Here is a 15,978-nt window from a genome sequence, read left to right as displayed (position 1 = left end):
GTTAACTAATTATAGTTTATTGAGAGCAAAATTGTCTACTTCTGACACAGAAATTCCTGTTCCTATTATTTTCCAAAAAGCACTCAATTTCCTTACAAATTACTGATACAAATGTTTTTTCAATAAAACAAATTTCTCTCGGTTTAGAAACACTGAAATTTGGTTGCCAATTTAAGCTCTCTAATCAATGTGTGTTCCTAAGATTATTTTTTATGTTGAAACAATTAGCTCTTACACCAAAGACAATTTACCAGGTAATGGGATCTGATAGCTTGAAGAAAAATGTGACCTTATAAATGTTTACTGCTGGTGTAACCTCCTGTCTACATATAAAGCCAGCAAAGCAAGGCTTGAAAAGTTACTTTATCTTTACAAGGGTCCGTTTTTCTTCTCAAACAGAAAAGTAAGGTATCAGTCAGCAGATAACCCTTCTCACTATTTATAAGGATTTAGATATAATATAATATAATAATAATAAGCTATGTAAGCTAATCAACTGCAAGAGTTCACAATTTGTTCACTGATGAGGTACTCCTAAGAATTTCTTGTGAAATAAAAAAAGAAACTGCTATTCCTGCAAGATTACTTAGATAGTGATCACCATCTTTTTAACCATCTGGATCAAAAGAATATGTTGTTGTATAGCCTCTAGAGTGGGTATTTAGGACTGAGTATTCTGAAGAGGGAAATTTTGTTTTCTTCTTTAACATCTTTCTGGCAGACTCTACTTATATCCTGAGTAGACTTGATATTTCATGTTTTGAACTGTCTTGAGCTCTGCAGATGCTAGATAAAAAATATTCCTTTAACTTTACAGAAGTAGTAGAACTTGCTTAAGCTTTGCTGTCAAAATTCTTCTGGGAAGTAGGCTTGACCCCTGTCCAGGCACAGAACAGATCTAGCCATAATGGTTTAGATTAAAGTGCCCTCAACTGGAGGATGCCACCAGTGTGGCTGAGGTGCTGCTCACCATGTACTGAATTCTCTCTGTGAAAAGTGAGACAGCTTGTTTAAAATCCCTTTCAGTTATGCTCGCTGATAAATCTTTTCCACTGGAAAGGACTATGAGTAATTACCTTATAGTTGTGCTGTCTTAGCCTTGGAGGAACCAGTTAGGCACAGGTTAGTTCTTTTGATTTGTTGGATGCCTCTATCTGGATCTGCAAGTGCACTTAAGGCATACTCAAGAGGTCTTAACAAGACAGGCAGTTGGGTGAGTTAAAGATAACAACACTTGCAATTTCAGACTCTCTGTAGTCACACGTGGTCATGGTCATTGTTCAAGACTTTAAGGCAAACTATCTTTTTGAAACACGTATTGTTACCTAGACAGTAGGACTTTTCTTGTGTAATGAAGAGCCTAGTTATCTTGTCTTCAAGATGTCCAGAGCTTCATGTCTTCTGTCAAGAAAACAAACCAATATAAAACAATTTTGCAAGGTAAAATAATGCTACTGGGTACAAACTGATTTCCTCACTGGCAGAGGAGTGTCAGGGCCATATGTGAAAAGAATTTCCGGATTAAAGTCTTGGAATGAAGTAGGAGTTTTCTCTTTGATTTGAATGATATCAGGATTTCAGGTAAGGAATTTTAAAAAGGTGAATTAACACAGAGATAAGAACTCTGTCTTTTGTAGTTGCTCTGCTTAATGAATTCCACATCCTCTCTGTGAGCTTGAAGTAATATGAACAGCATTGTAAAATCTCAGTGCTAATGAAATCTGTGCTTCTTTCTTCATCCATATTACAGAGGAGAGCATTAAGGACAGCCTCTGAAAAACTCAGGAATCGTTCCTCTTTTTCTAACAATATTGTATACAACACTCCGGGAACTCGAGTGAACAGATACATCAGTCGCTTGATAGAGGCCCGGCAAACTGAGTCTGAGATGGCTGACTTGAACTTCATTACCCTGAAGTATAAGCAAACTGAGCGTGAAAATAAAGTAAGGGAGTTTTAAAATTATTTTTACTGATTTCACTGACCATAAGCCAGCTAGCATTAGGGTTTTTGTTTGGGTTTCATGCAATGTTTAAATTCCACTCACTATTTTTAAATACTCCACTGGACTGTCTCTCAGTTAAGAGGATGACGTTATCTCTACCTTTTATGGAAACGCTTGAAAGGAAAAAAAAGAAAGATTGGTATTTGTGGTAATCACATATCCTCTGAACAGAGAGAGACGTAGTTCTCTCCCAGTATTTTCCTGAGAAGCTGTGAAAAAGTTCAGAGAAGAAAATGCGAAAAAAATTCTTATCTCCATTTGCTGCACCTGTTTTTGTGCACATGTGGAATGTGTTTATGGAGATTGATTGGAAAAGGGTGGTATCTTAATTGGACACTGGATGGTGTTTGGATTGATTAACCAGTTAGGTTAATGCTGTATCGGACTGTCTGTAAGGGTTACAAGTTTCTTAAGAGTATAGTATAATACAGTATAGCTTAATAAAGCAATTGATCAGCCTTCTGAAATCATGGAGTCCATGCTCATTATTCCCCATTCAGGGGACCATTGCCACGATAGGTATTGTCCTACTTGTCAGGATCCTGCCCCATGTTATATATCCTGTGTTTTGGTCTTTCTTTTCCTTCTCCAAAATCAATCGCTTGTTTAATGCTGTCTCATTGCAATGTGTCTACCTACTCAGTCATATGCTTTGCAGAAGTGTTATTGACAAAAAGATGCATAGGTAGCCTGATAAGTATTGATCCAGAAATTCTAGAAAATTTAAAAAAAAAAAAAATCCCCAAACATTAACTCTCTGGACAACGTTGCAATATTATACCGGTGTGGTATATACCGGTGGCAGTGCTGAAAGCAGGGGATTTTCTCAGACTGTACAAGCATGCATATCAATTAACAATTGTTCCTACCTTGTAGGAGTATTTTTTGTGAATACAAATTATTTGTATCGACAGCCTTTATGTGTTTGAAAAACAAAAGTGGTATGGTCTTGAATTAATTTGGCATTAACATTTATTTTTCCACTGTAAGTCACTATATAGTCTAAGATTTCAGGTCACTTCTGCTTCAAGTTAGAAGGCTGTGTGCCATACTGGATCAAATTTTTTTAAGGTTTGAAGCATAAATTTTGGATTCAAGTTTCCAAAGTAATTTATTATTAGACTGTAACATTTTTCTTTCAAAATAAAAAGTCTCTTTGGGTGTAAATGATATTGAACTTTGGGTCTTTCTGAGAAAACATTTTCATGTTTCGACCCCTAGAAAGCTTCCTCTTGTTAATACTGTAGCTTAGTGGAATCAGGAACAGTACCTGCTCCAAACTGAGCCCATGTATCTCATTAGTACCTGCCTCCAAGTCCACTCATTAGAGTCCTGTCCTGAGCAGCTAAGGTGACAGGACTTTTTGAAAGCAGCACCAGGGAGTCTATGGCCTTTTATTGTGATGAGTAAAAGAGGGAGGGCCACCCCCTTCTGGTACAAAGTGGCTGACTTTTTTTCTCAAAAAGATGAACTTATATCTGAGCCTAAACCGGTTTTGACTAGTTACAAGGTGAAAGAGAAGTCTGTCAAGGAAAATCTTGTGTAGACTTCCCTCATCTGTCTTTTCAGTGTGAATTAAGCCATCATGTTTTTAACTAAGTAGGAGCTTGTTTTATTTTAGGATACAGTTCTTTCTTACTGAGAATGGACAAGTGTGGGTATCTGGGTATATATGAAATACTTACTGTCTTCACTTCTTCCTTTCTTTAACAGTACCACCAGCTTCAGGATGAGTACTTCACCAGTGCTGTAGTTCTCTCACTAATTCTAGCTGCCTTATTTGGCCTTGTCTACCTTCTAATAATACCACAGTAAGTTTCTTTCTTTTGCCATCATAACTCAAAGTGGAACATCTTCAGACATCCTGCACAGGTCAAAAATTACAGTCTTTGGAACAAGAATGGGGACCTCACATGGGAGATTCTCTGTTAGTATACCCCTCAGTCTACTTGTTATCTCTTTCATTTGTCCACAGGAGACATTTTTCACTATATTTTTTTTCTTTTGTAGTAGTGTGTATTTAGAGGAAAATTATACATTTCAGTGTTTATTTAAACATTCAGTGGTTATTTCTAACTTATTGAAAGCATTTCTGCATTACAAACAAAGGTGTTACTGCAGCTTTTCTAAATGTGTTTGTGTTACTTTGGGTTAAGTACTTCAGGTATTGATAGCAACAGAGAAAAAACCCTGCAGAATTTAATGGGAACAAAGTACTGAAAGTACCCATCCAGCTGCATTGAGGCCTGCATTTATAGCATTCATTGAAGTTTTTGGTATCAACACTATCTCTACATAAACTGCCTAGTGTGTATTTTGGCTATGCACATATAACTTGCAGTCCAACTTTGACTGCACTTAATTAAACATAAGTAAACATAACAAAATGATGTGTTTGGGAGGTGTCCTATGCCTATTGTTGAGTGATTAGTTAGTGATTACCTCAGATTTTGTCAGTTCTATATGAGTGCTTACTAAAGAAAAAATAATTAGACCACTTTCAAATCTAGAGGTAGATAGAATTGTGTATGTTATAAAATTATGAATAATGAACTTTTATCAGATTAGAATATCAAAGCATTAAAAATAAACTTTACTCACTTTTATAACTACTTCAGTGGGAATAGAACTGGCCACAGGATAATGCTTTTGAAAATTCCATTTAAATTATGGTATTTTCTATTCACAAATCCCCAGTTAGAATAATACTTCTGTATTCTATTATTTCTAGTTGAAAGATTGAAAAACAGTTTCTTCACTTTGATAAAATAGAAACACTTATTTGTAATATAGTACATTTCATCTAAAGAATTCAAAGTAACTCAGTCATCATTTACATCATTTCCAGACTAATGACTCTGCTGACTAATTGGAGCATGATTAAGAAGTCTTTCACCTTCTTCTTCAATAAGACACAGCTGCAGTACACAACAGTTTTGAACAAGTAGAAACAAAGTGTATTAGTGTAGTTGAAACTACAATGAATTTTCAAGAATCATATAATAACCTTTCAAAAAAATACTGTCACTTAAAAACAGATGGGCAGAGATTCAATTTAAGAAGTGATCTGACAGACACACAAGCTCCAGAAGAATATCACTACAGAAGGTAATGAAATGGACTGGGTTAGTTAAAGAAGCCACTCACTGAATGCTCCTAAGTTCTTTCTTCCAGTGGCTGAGTGGTGGCTTCATATAGCCAAATTCTTCCTGGGCTCTTCCCTTGCTGTGACACAGATGCAAACATGAGCTAAATTATTTAAAAATTTAAAACTTTGAAAGTATAGGAAAATTTCCCCTCTTTCCAGAGTTTGGAGCTTTAAGCTGTTATTTAGATTGCCAAAGTAGTTATATGTATGGCAAGAGAATGCAAAAGCCAATACCAGGCTTGTGATATGTTACCCTAATGGGAGAAGTTATATATCACAATCTTTCAAGGAGGAGGCTGATCATCTAGACAAGAAAATGTTATAGGAAAGTCAATTACTGCATAGATATACAGGAATCAATAAGCTTGCTATTCTCACAATTCTTATCATTTGAGCAAAACAGCTTCTCAACTATAGACACATTTTATATTCCCAGATGGAGGTGGTCAATGTAAGGCTATGTTCCTGTCAACCTAAGCTGTCCAATTATGAAAGCACATACACAGTGTAGCTGCTAAAAGCCCTAACTATGAACCCTTCTAATGTCAGTTTCTGTGTTTACTTACTAAAAAAAATAATGTAGCCCTTTTTAGATGCCAACCCGAATGTTTGTCAGGGTCCCACTCAGCACTACTGTCAGTTGTCAGCTATTGCTGCGTTACAAGATGTTGTTGCAGACATGTCCACTGCATTCTTTTCTAGCATGCTACCATCCTGAATACAAGGGAATTCACTAAAGGCATGAGATCCTGCCTTGATTAGTACTTGTATTCAGAGTCCACACTAAGAACACCCGGAGGCACATTCCCATTCTGGGTACACACATTACACCACAGAATTCTCCCAGTTCCTGTATCAGTATGAACTGTTACATTAATTTGAAATCAAAGTCAAATAGTTAGAAACTCAACAGGAGAATTGCACACTTCTGCTGTTAGAAACCCTGTATAAACAATCTTTTCCCAGTAATTGTCAAGGGCACTGATACATAAATGCCTGAATCCATTGCTCAGATGGCTTCTGGACTGACTGGTTTGTTCTCACAAGTTAGAAAAGAAGGTGTGAAGATCATATTATGCTGCTGTCATACAGCCTTGGCATGGGACCAGGCTGTCCCTGAGCAGAAATCAAATGCACCCACACTGTGGACTAACTTTTGACAGCTTGCTCATATTCATAAAATACTTTTCCAAAATAAGTTTTCTGGAGAAAGTTCTTGGTTTTCACCCTCCTTGTCATTAAGAACAAGCCTATTTTGATAGATCAGATGAGGGAAGATTAAGAATTTAAGAATTATTGCATCATCTTTGTGAAACTTAAGATTTGTCTAACCATTGAGGAAGACTCAAAATGAGGGAGTTTTTCTGTTTCATTAGAAGGCAGTTTTTTCTGATTTTATTTGACTTGCTAAGTGCCTAAATTGAATGACCATTGATTTCTGAATCTTTGAGAAAGAAAAATGAGACAGAAAAAGCATTTGGTAACTGTTAACACCACTGCCAAGGCCAAGTAATTGAGTTACACACTCCCCTTACAAGATTCATCATGCTGAATATTCTGCAATTGCCTACAATTAGAAAGTGTCTCTACCATACATTTGCATTTTTGAGGTTCTTTGATCTCCTTTCTGACATCAGAGTGGGGACCATTTACAAAAGCCTTTACTAATTTCAAAGTCTTGAGAGCAGTGGACATCACTGCTTAATTTGCACTGTGATGGTTAGTATAACAGCAAGGTTGAGAAGGACATCGTCCACCATTTATAAAATACTGTTTTAGAAGGACACCTAACTGTAGTTTGTTCTCATCTATTACTGAGTTACATTGCATTACTTCTATTGTGTTTTGATTCTAGGAGTACCGTAGTTCTTGTTCTCCTGGTATTCTGCATATGCTTCCTAGTGGCTTGTATTATGTATCTACATGTCACACGAGTACAAGTAAGTGATTTAAGATTTTGTGACTATTCTTCCCTTTGATGTCCATGATATGTTTGTCTTTTGGAATATGAAGTCATCAGTGTATGCTTCACAGATTCACAGTCTGAAATTTATGTGTTTAAAGTTCCTTAGTAAGTAATGTATTAGACATTGCAAAACCAAAGATCAATCATCTGAAAGTAGGTTTTTTACATGAGTAATCGTTACAGCTGTGTAGCACTCAGTGCCAATAATTCTACACTTTGTTTTTTGCTAAATCTTCCCTGAACACCTACCACTAAATATTGTGTTTAGATAAACTGCTTTAACATGACTTTTACTCCTTTCTGACTACAGAGCACAATAGGTCTCCCTTTCATTCCAGGTGGTCTGGGTATAAAGTCCTGCCAATGTCCCCTCTGTTTTCAAAATTTTTCCTGCCAAAACAGTAGCTGTTTTGATGGTAAAGCACAATGTTTTGCACACACAATCCTTGGCCATTTCAAAACCTTCAGTAATGATTAATTCTCTTGCACTATATTTTTACAACCGTAATGATGCAGAAGGTCATTTGGTTGTTTTAGGGGAGAAATAGGTCTGCCAGATCAGAATAAAGCATCTACAGGCTAATGTTTTGAGGAAAGGAATCTCTGTTGGATTAATATAAATTTAGTCTTTTCAGACAAATATCAGGAATACCTACTCAGTTAATCAGCTTTTTTTATTAGGACACACTAATTTTAGTTTTTAAAAGCGCTCTCTGGCAGAAGAAAAGCATGTGTTTTCATGGGAACATAAATAGTAGAGTTTCAGGTACTGAAAAGAACCTTATTTATGAACTTACAAAATTATTTGGGAGTAACTTTGATGATCTCTTTTTTTAATTAGTGCAGAGTAGTTTATCATCTGTTCTTCTCTGTATAGATTTTAGAAATGCAGACTAAGTTTGCAGCAAGTTACTTCTCTTTATACCATTTACCTGGGGCTAGTGCAAACATAAGAAGTATTCCTTGTCAGTTGAGAAAATTTGTTTTTATTCCGGATTCCTCCAGAGATTCAATATGATACAGGATCAAATCCAGCATTAGAAAAATAAATAAATATAAAACCTTAGAATATCACAATTTAAAACATTGTGGCAAAAGAAGTCTTATAATAATAAAAATTAATATGGTGTGGATAATGGATAGACAGTTGTAAAACAATCATTCCCCTATTTTAATCAGTCTTATGGCACTTACTTGCTCTTTCACACTGCACAAGTGACTCAGCTTCTCCATGCCTTAGCATTAAATGCCTCACTCATAGAACTACTTTAATAATGTTTTACTGTCCCAGTTACCTAGAATTTTGGTAATTTGACACTACTTATTTAGTTAATGAAAATTCCACAAATAAAAGAAAATAAAGAAAATTAAGCTCAAAATTCTATGCTATCATGAAAGTGCAGATACAATCTTAGAATGACTTCAAGTCAAAAGTATAAATCTTAATAGTGTCGGAATTTTAATTCAGACATGTCTCATACCTTATCTTTTAAAGGTTTGTTTTCCATTTTAACCCAATAGCCTAGCATATCAACATTTAAAACATGTATGTGCTACACAGACCAAAAAAATTGTTTGTGGAATGTGTCAGGGCATGTGATTTTTGAATCCATATTTTGCTTTGTCCCTATTAACCATCCAGCATTATCTTCAAACCATGAGTATTATCTCTTTAATAAGCAGTAGACAGCTTATTTGGTTGCAAACTTAATTAATGAAATGCATATTTTTCTTCAAACAAAATTATTTTGTATTTTATTTATATGGATAAAACCACATATGTTCCACCTCATTTGTATACAGGATTCTGATCTAGTTAAGTTGACAGTTTGATGGGTAAAATACTATGGGATAATCACATTCAGAGCATAGTACTTTATGGTTATACTTTACGTTGAAACCAGTAATAAGTGGAATACTACAGGAGTTTATCCTGGATCCTGTCAGACATTTTTATCAACAGCCTAGAGAAGGGCATGGCAAATACTCATGTCAAGTTTTCAAATGACTACAGTTTTGTGAGAGCAGCTGGCAGGATGACTATTTAGAGGGTCCTAGATAGGTTGACAGAATGGGCAAACAGGAATCTTATAAATATAGAATGTATAATGCAAAGTGCAGGTCTTGAGAAGAAATAATGCTATGCAATGACACAGGAGGAGTAACCAACTCTGCAAAAATGGCCCCGAGACTCTGAGGGTCAAGACAGATAGTACTTTTGAGCCTCCTGAGGTCCCTTCCAATCAGAACTGTATGATAGTGATGAATGAATGCAGAAATAGTCTTTTTTTTCATAGTGTAATTTTGGAAATTGCTCTATGTCCCTTGAGACAGCTTTTCAATCTCAGATTCCTATAATCTGAGCTACATTTTCTTCAATATGCTCAGTTTTATTAAAGGTGATATAGCTCAGGTATCCCAATCTATCTTATTGATGCTATTACTTACACTGGTGTAGAAAATTAACTCAGATCTGTAATACAAATCTACTGCTGATATTATATTGATTGATCCACATCTACATTTACTTACATGGACTTAACCTACATTGAAGCCAGAATATATTCGTAGATTCATACTTACCTTTTTTTTTTTTTTTTCTGTAATTGCTGCATTTTGAAGTCTACAGTAGCCTTTCTCTGACTACTTTGCTGCCTGCTTGAAGCTATGTTTTTGAGGCTGGTGATACCCATGAAATTAACAGCTTTCCTTCAAAACTTGACTTTCATCCAAAAATCAGGTGTTTGCTTGCTCCATTTAACCTTAAGTGAAATTCAACCTTGACAAATCTGAGCTTCCTCCTTTTAAAGGACACAGGAAAGTCCCCACTTTAAATCTGACTATTTCTTGGATTGTATTCTTGACCCTTGAAGTCACTAGAAGAAGTCCTGTGGTATGAAAGATGCATCTGGTAGATAATAGATGCCCCAAACATTCTTAGTGCAAGGGGAAAGGAAGGAAATCAGCTTTACCTGGAAGTAGAGTTAATCAGAAAGACTGGAACAGACCTAAGTGCACAGCCTGACAAACTTACCCTTCCTCTCTCACATTCTGTCACAGGCTTCATAGCAGCAAGAACTTAACACTTAATAGTGTGACAAATGGAATCAGGGTAAACGTAGAGATAAACAAAACGTTCACAAGACTCCATTCCACTAGATATTTTTGTTGCCTACTGCTGTTTCTGAAAAATTCAATGCTTTTATGAGTCACAATAATTAAAACTACCCTGGCATTTAACCTGCCTATTATAGCAGAAGACACATATACCACTCCAAAATTCTATGTTTGGATCACAATTTGCAAGGCAAAAGATGCTTTGGGTATTTTCCCCAAGACAGCAAAATCAAATGCCATCCTAGAATATTATTTGCATCATAAGTAGACACACAATTAAAAATTTCTAAGAGTTTTAATTATAGCGAGAAATAATATATAGCAGTAGTAATTTCACGTTTATTATCCCAAAAACTGCAATTAACATTAAAATACACCTAGACACTAACAAGTGAATAACAGTTACTACACAGCAAGAACTGCAATTTCATATTTTGCAGTACAGGTGAAATTTCTGTATCTCTTATTCACTTCTCTTTATAGACTACTAAAAAAGAATGACCTCACTTTAAAAATACTTTAAATATTTTATCTATGAATACTTTTTTTTTTCTTTTTAGTGTTTTCCAGGGTGCCTGACAATACAAATTCGTACCATTTTGTGTATTTTTATTGTGATCTTAATATACTCTGTGGCTCAAGGCTGTGTGGTGAGTATTTGAATCACGTTTCACTTAAGTTAGCATTGTGTTTAAAGAACATGCTTGTGCAGGTCCTTTAAACACATGCCATATTCTCATCTGATGAATTCCTACTTGTTTTATTTTTCATACTTGCAGAGCATGCTTCTTCAAAATTAAACCCTTTTGCTGCAATTAGAACTTTCATTGGCCTGAGACAGTGTATTGAATTAGGAATGGCAAAGCCATTAGCCAATTACACAGATAATACCTATTCAAAAACCAACATAAATTTGTATTTCAAACCTTAACATCACGTAGACTGTTGGTGTCATGTACTTTATGGGAAAACCATTTTTAAATTTAAAACTTGCTTACTAGTTCAATGGCTAATATTTTGTGACAGACAAGGCATGGTGTCAAAACAAGATTACTATTTCTATGCAACAACTTATAGAAGATACCTCTGTGTAATAATGGGGATATTTTTAGTCCAGGCAGATCAGAAAGATAGATCTTTAAATATTGACAGGTTTGTGTAACAAGAATAGGTGCTTACACTGTGCTACTGATATGATCCATTCACATCTAATGTCTAAAGAGCTTCTGTTATACGAAGTGAATGTGCTCAAGACTTCTGAAAACTGAGCTTCCTTTACTGTAGATTAGCAGAGTTCAACATGGTCAACTTGAATTCCAATGGTATTCAAACTTCCACCTAAGTATGTGTCAGTCAGTTGCCTTGACAAATTCCTAGCACTCATCTTTAGCATTTTGGCTGCTAATGCTAATGAATTAAACATGTTAGGGTACTCAAAAGAAAGAATCCACATAAAGATAGCACATGAAACACAACTGGAAATTTTGAGAAGGCAGATGTTTCAAATCATGCTTCTCTGGAGGAATTTGACAATGTGTTCTGACCATTAATAAGACATGAGCAATTCTCAGTGCTGAGATGCCGACCCCCATAGTTTGTATTTGGTATTTTGTGTATTCACTTATCCCTGGACCTGCCCTGAGAACATCATAACTAGTTTATCCCCATGAACTGGCTGGGCAGAGGGTTCCTTTTCTGTGTATTCCAATGTCCTGAGAGGAACCAAGAACTGCTGATGTTGAGACATTTCTGGGAATTCCTGAACATCATCTGTGTGAGTAACACACAGCCCTAACAGCACACAGATGTATATATGGTTCCTAATGTGGACATAAGTGCAAAATGCATAGAGCTTTGCAGGGATTCCAGGCTAGCTTCTCAGCAAAGTCTGTGTATCTGACTTTGGAATTGAGATTAAAATTATGACAGCCTCCACAGGTCTGACCCTTATTTTGACCAAATGAAACAAGCACCATTGTTGCCACTTATGGATAGTGAGAATGAGAAACAGACATTGTAAGTCCTAAGGCAATGCTTAACAACAGTGGTAGACAGATTAGAATTCAGAAGTTCTGACCTCCAAAAAGGGAGTGATCATTCAGTTACAACTTAGAACATAACTTAATCCATTCCTGAACAAAAATAACTTGTAACCTAAGTAGAAATGTTTAATCAGTACAAATTATTAGTTCCTGCAAAGTAATGCCTCTAGAATTCACATCTGTCAGAAGAGCTAGGTGTTGACGTTCCAGTACTGGTTGTATAGCAGATGATATTTTCCTGGATGGATTCCAGATCACTGATGAAGCCTGCATGCATGTGTATTTTTTTTGATAAATGTAGTATGAAAGCTTTTTTAAGGATTTTGAACAAAATCCCAATAAAAGGGATTTTTAATTTCATTTTCCCAATCTCATTTCATAGTGTTACCCATTATGAGTTTAACTCACATTTTTTATTTATTATGTCTCATCTTTCTAAGTTAATAAAACCTCTTCTAAAATACATGGTTTAATCACCCTTCAGGATGTCAGTTACTTTACAGCATGCTATAAAATTTCCTTGTCAGTGGTCGGGATGAAATAAAAAGATCTTATAAAGCACTTCAAAAGAGATGCTTAAGTACAAGGCAGGGCTTATGTGATGGTGCCTGTTAAATCAATTTCACACTACCATCCTACTCTCCCCTACTTATACTAATGCTTATCCTTTTCCTTTGTAAGGGGTGAAGGTTGGAGTGCAGTTAAAACTGGAGCTCTAGGGACTTGCACTATTTGCCATGAATTCCCCTCTTCCTTGGGTAATGGCTCTGAGATTTGTACATGACATTGTCTTTAGGAAAAGCAGGTTAGATTTCCCCAAATTTCCCATAAGAGATATATGAAAAAAATTTATTTCCCAGTGTAAGAAGGAAATGGAACTCCTTGGATAACTGAAATGACAGGTGTAATTAAAGATGAGTCCTTGCATTTGAAACATATGTGACAGCAGAAGTAGCTGTGAGATGGAAAAAAGATGTTATGTTTAGTTTTTCACTCAATTAAAATGTTTTATTTTGTATTTACATAATTGAATTTTATGTGATTTACATAGTCAGTAAAATGAAAATTTATTCCTGTGCTCTGTAAAAAAACCTTTTTCACCTGCATGGCCAAATAAAATGTTAATTGAAGTTCCTTAATTTTGCAGGAATATCCTGGCTTGAGAATCTCTTACATTTGAGCACTGAGGGAAACTATTCAACTAAGCCCACACTTAATTAGATGCCCTTATTGGTATCTAATTAACAAATTGTGTCTCTCCCCTAAAACTCGGTGGAGCATTGCAGGAAAAGGAGATTTTAATACAGCATTGAGCTGAGTGTGAACTCCACAGCCGTATTTTTTGTAGTTAGCAATGAACTACAGTCAGCCTCCATCGCAACTACATTTCTATTTATTTCATATTTAACTTTCTTCCCTTCTCACCTCTCCTGTCTTTTCCAGGTTGGCTGCATGCCTTGGGTTTGGAATACCAATTCCAGCAGCTCAATAGTTATAATTTCTCCTGGTGGAACAAATAAAACAATGAATGAACTTCCATGTGACACAGCCCACTATGCTTTCCTTTCCTGTGTAGTGGGGACTCTCACCTTGGCAATATTTCTACGTGTATCTTCCTTGCCAAAAATTATTCTCCTGGTTTTTGTTACAATTTTGTACATAGTTATTCTGGAACTCAGTGGTTACAGAAAAGCAGTGGGGTAGGTATCTTGCAAAATTAAGCAATGGGTAATTTTCTATAGATAGTTACACATTACTTATTTCTGAATTGTCCTCTAGTGTTCAGTGCTGCCTAGGAGTAGAGCATAAGAAAAACATCAGTAATTTTCTCCCCAGCAATTGTAGGATCTAGTAACATCCATTAACAGGAAAGCAGCTTTTGGGAGCTGGTAACTGTTGCCCCATTTTTCTGTAGTTTTATGTTAATGTACCCCAGCTGAACACTCTGCAGTCTAGCTATCATATGGAATAGAAAAACACAGTTAAAAACTTAACTACTATATTTCAGCAGCCCTCAATCAGTCCCAATTTCAATAAAACTTGTGAGCTTTTCCATGTTTTTATATTTTCTAATTAAAAACATGCTCACACATTACAATAATGCATAGCATCTAAAAATCCTCAAGAATTGCATGTTGGTGTGATGCAGCAGTCAGATATCACCCACCTTCCTGCCCAGATGAGCCTCTTCAGAAAAAGCTAGTGATTAGAAGGTACCCATATGTTGTAAACTAAGGATCTGATATTAAATGTGCAGTGTTAAGTATTAGACCTGGAATAACACATTTATTTTCTTCTTATTTTTAAGGGGCGGCTCCTTTTATATGCGTGGCTATGAACCAATACTAGCTATTTTGCTGTTTTCTTGTGCTTTAGCATTGCATTCAAGACAGGTGGACTTGAAACTGCGTCTGGACTACCTCTGGGCAGTGCAGGTAAATCAAAGGACTTCATAGTATCCACGCACACAAAATGATGTCTGACTTTTTGAATTGGTTTTCAAATACTTTCACGACAAATTGCCTGGACTCAGACACTCAAACTTTTTCATGTCTCTTGCGGTTCACAGAGAAAGATTGTTTTAGAGCTTTCTTTCCATAGACCTATACAATTAATTTTTCCTGGAGAAGTGATATTTTTTGTTTCTTTGTAGTTGCTCCAGTATATCATTAATCAAATAATATATTTATATCTAATATGCATTAAGAATAAAATGTTACCAATATAAATTTGAGATAAATAAATTAATCCATGGGAGTTTTTATCTTATATTACAAAAATATAAGATAAAAAGTATATAGAGTAAGGTAAAGTCTAGAGAGTAAAGTAAGTAATGTAAGTTCATTTGGTGGAATATGGAAGTTATCCAAATGTACACACCTGTTCTCACCTGCACCCTGTTAATTATTTTGTCAAGAGGACCATTTAAGTCATTATAGTGCTTGCTTTTACACGTAACATAAGGACTGGAACGCACAGATTACTGGTTGAATGGAACATATCCCTGGCTCCCCTGTATTACATAAAATGGAGAAATCAGTTATGACTTAGTTCTATTATCTTCTGCTTGAATAGCAGTCAAGCTGTGTGGGGGTTTCTTGTTTGACTTGATGTCCAAGACTGTGTTCCCCTCTTTTATGCTTTAAGGTTATCTTGTTCTATAATTTCCATTAACTCTGCACAGTTAAACTGAGTGTGATCATTCCATTTAATTTTTGTCCTATGACCTGCAGTATTGATAACTGCTGTGACTGTCAGCCTCAGAAGGTTGTTTTGGATAAACTGATACTAGTTTCTCTTTGCTGTGGTGCCAAATACAATTTGCAGATGGAAAAATAGTTTGCCTGATTTTGAAATTCGGTGCAACACGTGCCTTGTTGGATAGTCTCTAATTTTATATGGGTTGGCACACTGTGGAAGTATGTGAGTGCCATCTGATCCATCAATAAAAAATCTTCTGCATGTTATTGCTAGCCCTGAAATAGAGTAGCAGTAATGTTCCAGTTTTGCTATCCTGTGACCTTTCAGTGGACCGAGAGTGAGTTCCAGCATGTTAAATACTTTTCATCATTCCAGCAACTGCAACTTGCATGGCAAATTGTGCAACCCTAATGGAAATACTGCTTAAAGATTCTTAGTTTTAAGTTAGCTTTTAATCAGCAATTAATCAGGTTAAAAAATGGGAGTACAGAAGTATGGC

The 15,978-nt window shown here is 35.7% G+C and overlaps 1 protein-coding gene across 6 annotated transcripts in view; it reads left to right on the top strand.

Moving 5' to 3' along the window:
- The window catches only part of ADCY1 (adenylate cyclase 1), a 176,905-nt gene that overhangs the window by 122,511 nt on the left and 38,416 nt on the right, over positions 1–15,978 (top strand). For 5 of the 6 annotated variants that reach the window (XM_064421662.1, XM_064421668.1, XM_064421675.1 and 2 more), the window contains 6 exons: positions 1,751–1,945; positions 3,719–3,816; positions 7,009–7,093; positions 10,797–10,886; positions 13,722–13,978; positions 14,587–14,713. In XM_064421662.1, the coding sequence (XP_064277732.1) occupies positions 1,751–1,945; positions 3,719–3,816; positions 7,009–7,093; positions 10,797–10,886; positions 13,722–13,978; positions 14,587–14,713 (852 nt within the window). Of the gene's footprint in view, positions 1–1,750; positions 1,946–3,718; positions 3,817–4,853; positions 5,088–7,008; positions 7,094–10,796; positions 10,887–13,721; positions 13,979–14,586; positions 14,714–15,978 lie in introns of those variants that run through there. The other variant, XM_064421686.1, reaches the window with a different exon arrangement.

Source organism: Passer domesticus, chromosome 1 (genome assembly GCF_036417665.1).
Source record: "Passer domesticus isolate bPasDom1 chromosome 1, bPasDom1.hap1, whole genome shotgun sequence".
In the NCBI taxonomy this organism is placed as follows: domain Eukaryota; kingdom Metazoa; phylum Chordata; class Aves; order Passeriformes; family Passeridae; genus Passer; species Passer domesticus.
This window is presented reverse-complemented; position numbering and strand designations above follow the sequence as displayed.